At 32.9% G+C, this 8,465-nt stretch overlaps 1 protein-coding gene and 1 pseudogene across 1 annotated transcript; both read left to right on the top strand.

Annotated features, from left to right (window-relative positions):
- Positions 1-1,400: 1,400 nt before the first annotated feature.
- On the top strand, positions 1,401-2,024 carry LOC106338637. The gene has a single exon (XM_013777570.1). The coding sequence runs from the start codon at positions 1,401-1,403 to the stop codon at positions 2,022-2,024; it is 624 nt and encodes a 207-aa protein (XP_013633024.1).
- A 5,303-nt stretch (positions 2,025-7,327) lies between these two features.
- The window catches only part of LOC106341474, an 8,749-nt pseudogene continuing 7,611 nt past the window's right edge, over positions 7,328-8,465 (top strand).

Consider the following 8,465-nt stretch of genomic DNA (forward strand, 5'->3'; position numbering starts at 1 on the left):
TTCAAGTACATAACCAAGGGTGTTGACAGAACATCCGCAGTTATCGAAAAAGGAAACCCGATTTCTACCCCTGACACAACAGCATCTGGGGAGCCAAAGGAAAGAGTGTTGAAGCAGCGGAATGAGATCCAAGACTATATCGATGCTCGGTATGTATCTGCTTGCGAGTCTATGTGGCGGAATTTCGCATTTCATATACACAAAAAAAGCCGTCAGTTGAGAAGCTTATCATTCACCTAGATGGCGAACATAACATCACAATCAAATCAACTGATAACCTCGGCCATGTAATCCGCAAGCCAGGTATTGAGAAGACAATGTTTACGGAATGGATGGTCTTATGCAGAAGGTCAGAGTTCGCACGGACGCTAACCTATGTGCAAATACCAGAATATTTCGTATGGAACAACACTACCAAAGTCTGGTCTGAACGTAAGAAAGGATAAACCACTGGACGAATCGTGGCTGTCCATCCATCAGCAGGAGATCGATATTATTTGAGGATCCTCATCAATAAGATCAAGGGTCCTAGGAGTTACAACGAGCTGAAAACTTTCAACGACGTGAAATACCCTGACTTCAAATCAGTTTGCCATGCCCGAGGCTGGTTGGACAACGATGTTGAATGGCTCGAGAGTATGTCGGAGGGTGCTAGAACAGCCACCCCATACCAACTCCGCGAAATGTTTGTCACCTTTCTAAACACTTGCTTTGTTGCAAGCCCCAAAGGACTATGGGGGCACTCATGGAAATCAATGAGCGAGGACATACTTCACAAGAGGCAAAGGATCTTAGGCCACTCAAATCTGGAACTGGACGATGAGCCCCTTCAGCAGTACACGTTAATCGAAGTGGAAAAGTTGATTCGCATGCAAGACCGTTCTTTAAACGATATTAAAGAGATGCCTAAGATCAAACCTGTTTTGCTAAAAGAATTGGGGAACAGTTTGTGGAACCAAGAAATGGATTACGATGTCGCCGAAGAAACGCTCAGACATGACAGTCAGTATAACTTGCTTAACGCCGAGCAGCGTACGATTTACAAATCAGTATTAAACTCTATTGATAAAAAAGATGGAAAACTATTCTTTGTACATGGCGCAGGGGGCACAGGAAAAACATTCCTCTATCAAACCATCATATCCAGACTTCGCTCAAAGAAACAAATCGTTCTCCCGGTAGCTTCTTCAGGAATAGCCGCATTGCTACTACCAAACGGAAGAACAGCTCATTCACGCTTTAATATTCCTTTGAAACTCGACGAAGATAAGCTCTGCAACATCAAACCAGGTACGATGCTCGCTGAACTCATTGAGAAAACGGACCTCATAATCTGGGATGAGGCACCTATGACGCACAAACATGCCTTCTAAGCACTTGACAAAATTTTGAAGGACATAATGTCTATCAAAAATCCTCACGCAAAGGATCAAACTTTTGGCAGAAAAACTGTTTTGTTAGGTGGTGATTTTAGACAGATCCTTCCGGTAGTTCTACAAGGAAGTAGAGCTGATACTGTCTTCGCTTCGATAAGTCATTCATATCTATGGAACTTCTGCCACAAGTTCTCTTTGAAGACAAATATGCGAGTCAACCAGGACGAAAAAGAGTTCTCTGATTGGCTCCTCAAAGTCGGTGAAGGTCGTCCAGAATCAGTACAGGAACATGAGGACGATGGCTACCATGACCAAATGGTAAACATCGACCCCTCATTGGTCCAAGAGACTAAAGATGAGTCATTAAAGCAAGTTGTCGATGCAGCGTATGGTGATATCAACCAAATAGAGGCCTCCCAAAGTTCCTACACCGATAAAGCTATCCTAACACCCCGAAATGATACAGTCGATGAAATCAATGCGTATACAATCTCCAAAACCGACGGAGAGTCAAAAGACTACTACAGTTACGATAGCTTTGAGGTTTCGGAAACTCAATCTAACCAAAATGATACACTATACGCCATTGAGTATCTCCACTCCATGGAGTTTCCAGGATTGTCCCGATTATGCTTTTGCGCAACATAAATCAAACAAAAGGATTATGTAATGGTACCCGTATGATCCTAACCCACATAGGCGAAAGAGTGCTTAAGGCAGATATAATTACTGGCTCCCACATTGGAAATGAAGTTTTGATCCCAAGAATAATCCTCTTGCAAGGGGATACACAGCTACCGTTCACTTTACGTCGACGCCAGTTCCCTATCATATTGTGTTATGCAATGACAATCAACAAAAGCCAGAGCCAAAGCTTAAAAGAAGTTATCCTATATCTTCCTAGACCGGTCTTCGCACATGGTCAATTGTACGTGGCCCTCTCACATGTAACAAGCAAAGCAGGACTAAAAATCATCAAAGGCGAAGACTCACACAAACAAAAAGTGAAGAACATAATCTACAAGGAAATCTTCAACCGCCTTAATTCTCATGAGAGTAAGTAACATTTAAAACTCAGAATCTCATAGAGGGTTTCTAAGTGGTTATCTATCTACTAATTCACATCTATCTGCTATACAGTACTCCAGATACCACCAGAAATGAGTCAGAACTAAAACTCCTTCCCTGATGAAGAATACCTCACTACTTACAAGTAAGTCTCCTACTCTACTATCTAATTAATTGACAACTAATACTAATCTATGTTCACTGATTTTTTAAAAAATAAATTTCAGGCTCCCCAACACGGAAACTTCTTCCCTTCCATCACCTTCTTCGTCAAAAGTCCACCATCTTATTTATGTTTTTCAACCAATTTCAGGCTATTTGTTTCTTATGAACCTCAACACAACTTCTGATCTACGAAAGACTTAATATGTTTCTTACATTATCTATTTTACTTAGCTACTCTTTTGGCTTTTAAACAATTGGGTAAACTCGATATTCACCAATTTTTCAGACATATTAGAACATACAATGCTTCTATTTCAGACAAAAATATTAAAAATTATAATCAAAATTCGATGATCAATACACTTTTCAGAGGACCCAATATTTTTAATTATACAATATGTGAATATGGAGTAAGAAAACAAACATATTTTTTTAAGTAAAAGAAATGATTTCATATGGCCCAATTAATTATTGTTAATCATTATATAGATAATGGGCTATATAGATGTCCAATAGGGAAGACCACTCCGAGATTAAGATATAACTAGGTGTTTTTCTGTAACATGTGCAGTAAAAAAATTTAAATATTTTTATCAGATAAATATAAAATATATTTTTAAAATAATTTTTTATTAATATTATAAATTTTCTTTTTTCGTATCAATATTTTAATATAAATTTGATTTAATTAAACATAAAAATTATATTTAAGAATATGCATGTATATATTTGAAATTATAATCTTAGATAGATTTTTCTATCTATTTATTTTAATTAAATGTATTAAATAAATTTGTAAAAGTTGCATAATTACCAAAAATTAAAATCAAACAATATTTATAAAATTTGTAGATATATAAGAAAATAATGATTTTACAATTAAAGTTTTATAATTTTCTAAAAAAAATTGTATACATTTTTGAAAATTTTAGTAATAAAATTGTATAATTAAAAAATATATAATTGAATTATATTTCGAAATTTAGAATGCCATATTTGAATATATTTATTTTAATGATGATTTATGAGTTATTCCCATATTCTAAAAAAAATTTCAAAAATATAAATTGACATTAAATGTAATATATGAGTTATTACCATATTTTAAAAAGTTTACCAAAAATAAAAATTAACACTAAATGCAATTGTCAATGTCATATTAAGTTATAAGACATGTCATCAATTTCAGTAGTCATATCATATTTGTTTTGTGATTGATTGTACAAAAGACATGTGGCAAAATCACTTTGCAAATATAATCTAAGGGATGGCACAAATTAGGATGTTTAGTTATGTCTAAAACCAAACATCCTAATTTGTGCCATTAGGATGTTTATGATGTTTAGTTATTTATAATGGCACAAATTAGGATGTTTAGGATGTTTAGTTAATCATTATGTTTAATGCTAGTGGCTATCAAGTATAAATATTAAGGAAAAATCAGGGTTTAACACTAAATGTACATAAGTTTTAATAGTATACTAAAATTTGACCCGCACATCTGTGCGGATATATTTTTCCATTTATATAATTTTCATTTTTTTTATAGAATAAACTAATTTTTAAAATTATGTATTACTTGATATTGTATATTGTAGGCATGAGCATAAAACCGAGAATCAAAAACCGCACGGGAACTGAACCAAAAAACCGAACCCAAGACCAAACCGATGTACAAAAATAACCAAACGTTTTCTATATTTCTATAATCGAAAAAACAAAACCTAACCGGAACCAAACCGAGAACCAAATGGATACACGAATATCTGAAATACAATTTACATACCTAGAAAATTAATTATATATAGTATTAAAATTCACAAATATTCTAAAAATATTACTTATAGACCGAATTACCCAAATATGTTTTATCCAAAGTTTTTAAAATTTTCCGAATTACCCTAATTAAAGAACCGAATTACCAGAATAGTTTTATCCAAAATATTGAAATTTATCTGAATTACCCGATCTATTAATCTAAAACCCTGAAAAATATGTTTTTGTACCCTCGAACATCTAAAACTAACCGAAAAACCGGAACCGAACCAGAACCGAAAGTTTATTGGATATTAGCTGATTCTTATAATTGTTATCCAAACCAAACCGGGAACCAAAATAACTGAACCGAATTTCATAGTTAACCGAATGGTTTTTATTCTCAATTCTTGGGTTCAAGAATTCCTATATAATTTAAGTGATACAATTAAATCTTTTTCGATTCTTTTATTACACAAGGGTAGATTGATACAATCAAAACCTCCGGTAAAATGCCCCCGTAACCTAGCAGATAAAGTACATAATCCGTTTTAGGGATTGGTGACTTACCCATTCAGTGACTTTGGCACTGGATGGACGTTACCAAAATTGGTACTATCGGGTCGGGTGAATTCAATAATACATTTCTAGAACCGAAAAAACAAAAACTGAAAAAATTAAACCGAAGAAACTAAACCGGAACCGAACGCCTACGCCTAGTATATTGGGTAATTCTAATAGAAATGTTGTTGAATATTTTTATTTTATAATTGCTTTGATTATTGTTTGTATGGAAAATAATTAAAGATTTTGTTTACAACTAAATTGATATTTTTGTGATTGAATTAGTTAGACTCACGTTAAGTTAAGTTAGGGGGAATGACATTGACTTTTGAAATATTTTTGGGAACGTAATGGTGATTCTGTGTAGAATTTAGGCGTTAAATAAGGATACATCTCTAGACTATATTTGTGAAATGATTTTGCCACATGTCGTCACTACAATCATTCTCGCTGAACAAAAGATGACATGACACTTAAAATAGATGACATGGTTTTAGAAAATAGTGACATGACATCATATTAATTGTGAGATATAAAATTTTCTTATAAAAATTTTATTTTTTTTGCAGGAATTTTAAATATGGTAATAAAAATAACTCATATATCATCATTAATGTCAATTTTCCATATAAATATTTATTTATTGTAAATTATTAAATATATTAATAATTCATATATCACAAACAAAAAAATAATATATATGTATATATGTATCTCACATTAATAAAATAAACTAAATAAAGTAACACTAATCCAAAAAAAATTGATAGTTAAATATTTAAACATTATTTAAATTTACCGGTTCATCTTCATCATTTAAATTAACAAAAAGATTTTTCAGTTTAACTTTAAAATTTAAATAAAATCAAATTTAAATAGTTATACCAAATCAAAAGAAATAAGATTACAAAAATATGTTTATGATTTTTTATAACTATTGAAGTTAAAATATAAATTAACAATGTTGAAATATAAATCAAAATTTTCTTTTGAAATAAAAATGTTATGTTAAAAATTACTATTTCTGCGCATGGCGCTGGAAAACTCCTAATATTCCTAATTTATATTGCAATTTAAATATTCTTTTTGGCGAATATTGATTACCATAAAAAAATAAATTGAAATTTTTTGAAATTTATTCTAACCTTAGTTTAGCTAAGTCGGACCTGTTATAATAACTATACGATATGTATGGGTTTTTTTATGGCCGATATGTCTGGTATAACTATACGATATTTATTGTATAAATTTTGTTAATTTTATAGATTGATTGCTAAAATAGGGGCTTCTGAATCAACTATGACTGCTTAATCATCCCTTTATTATTAACAGAGAAACATTTTAAAAGGGTAATCTTTAAAGTGTAACATATTACAGGCATGCCATGCTGAGGTGGCAGCCTTATAATCTTTCTCAGCCTCACAAAATAATTATCCTTGCTTTACTAGAATATTTATACTGAATGCCACTCCCATAAAAGCTGGACCATCGTATTATAATATTTCTTTTGTATAGTACTTTCTAAGCGGATTATAAGCGTACCATCTTACCATCTTGACTCTCATTTATTGCTGGCCCATCGTACCATCTGTACTATATAAAAATAAGCTGGTTATTATATGATTATTTTTTATGGTTTAGTTTGCAACGTGATTCAAAATAACAGGCTCTTATAAGCATTTTCGTGGTCCTTGAAACCAAAAAAATAATGAAATTGTGGTCAATAAAACAATCCACAACAGCTGTGTCTCACATATATGTTTTGGCCAATAGAACAATCCACAACAGCTATGTGTCTCACATATATGATGAATTACGAAGTGTTATTCTGAAATACGATGACTTGGTAATGATAAATTATGAAATATTGATAATATATTTACTATATAATTATAAATTATTTATTATTAATTCACTGTAATAAAAAGAGGATGTATACTGTGTGTCCAAGTATTATTTGAATTCTCTTCCCATCTTTAGATTTAGGAAAGTTATATAGGGAAACATATATGTGACACTCAAAATTTACGTAATGATTAGGCAATATGTATATACACTATAGACAGACTTTGTGCGCAAGGTTGGATACTTTAAATTTTACTTGCCATTTTTATATTTTTGGAAATTTATAATAACATGACGTAATGGTATACAATTATGCGTTAAGCCGAGAGATTCAAAATTGGCAATTTATTATACGGTCTTACCTATTTTTAAGTCAATCGTATATTTATTAAGCCAAGACATAAATGCGAGACACCTACATTAGTGTTTCAATTCAATATGTGATTGACAAGTAAAATCGTGCAAAATATTCTGTAATGAATGCCTCCTACCCCTATATAAGAGAACGTTATGTCGACCATTTAGTCACACACTCAACACTATACCTGCTCATTTATTTACTATGGCTGCGATGAACTTTGTCTCTGAGTTGAAGCCTTTCAAGAACATGTGGAAGATCCAAGTCAAAATCATCCGTCTTTGGAAACAGTATTCGGCTGCGGGTGGTGAGACTATATAATGGTCTTTGTCGATGCTAGAGTAAGTTCAATACAACATTTTTATGAACTTTAATCTCTACTCCATATAACATTCAGAGTTACTTATTGCTGTCTATTTCCAAATATAGGGAGACAAGATTGCTGGAACCGTGAAAAGAGAACTGGTTGGGCAATTCAATCGTGTGCTGCAGGAAGGTGATACGAAAGTAATCATCAATTTCTCGGTTACCAATTCTGGTGGTTCTTATCGACCAAGCAAGCATCCATTCAAGATTGTTTTCCTTCCAACGACCCGTGTGAGGATTTGTGAGGATTTACCCAACAATTTAACTGGATTGAATCCTGTTAACTTTGGGGATGTTCTCAATGGTGTCCTCGATGATGATTACTTGGTTGGTAAGTTTCGTTTTTTATCTTTGTTATTTGTTCATAAGTTATAGTGGGATCTATAAATAATGTGATTATTGATCCTTTTTTTTTTCGTAGATGTAATCGGACAGATTGTTGAAGTTACCCAGTTGGAAATTGTTTCTGTGAATGGGAAAGACACACAGAAGATATCTGTCGAACTACGCAATGAGGAGTAAGTTTACACATCTTTTATGTAACAAAAATGTTGTCTATTATTTTTATGATAACTCAAATTTAATGTTGTTATCCCTTTTTGTACAGTGATGAACGCCTCCCCCTGGTGTTGTGGGGGAAGTTCGCGGAGGATGTTAGCAATGCGATTCAGTTGCGTAGTGAGCAGTCTATTGTTTGTGTTTTGCGATTTGGGAAGATTAAAGTGTGGAAAGGTAATTATTATACTATCTTCTTTTTCCAGACATATTTTACGTGTATAATGGAGTCACTAATATTTTATCCACTGTTTTTTCAGAGGATCGTAGCATCTCCAACGCCTACAATGTCTCTAATGTATCGCTGAATCCACACGCTACAAGAAAACAGGGGGATTCTGATGGCCGAAATCGTCGGAAATTCGTCGGAATAGACCGATTCCGACGAATTTCTGACGAACCCGTCCGTCGGT

This window comes from Brassica oleracea, chromosome C4 (assembly GCF_000695525.1).
Source record: "Brassica oleracea var. oleracea cultivar TO1000 chromosome C4, BOL, whole genome shotgun sequence".
Lineage (NCBI taxonomy): Eukaryota > Viridiplantae > Streptophyta > Magnoliopsida > Brassicales > Brassicaceae > Brassica > Brassica oleracea.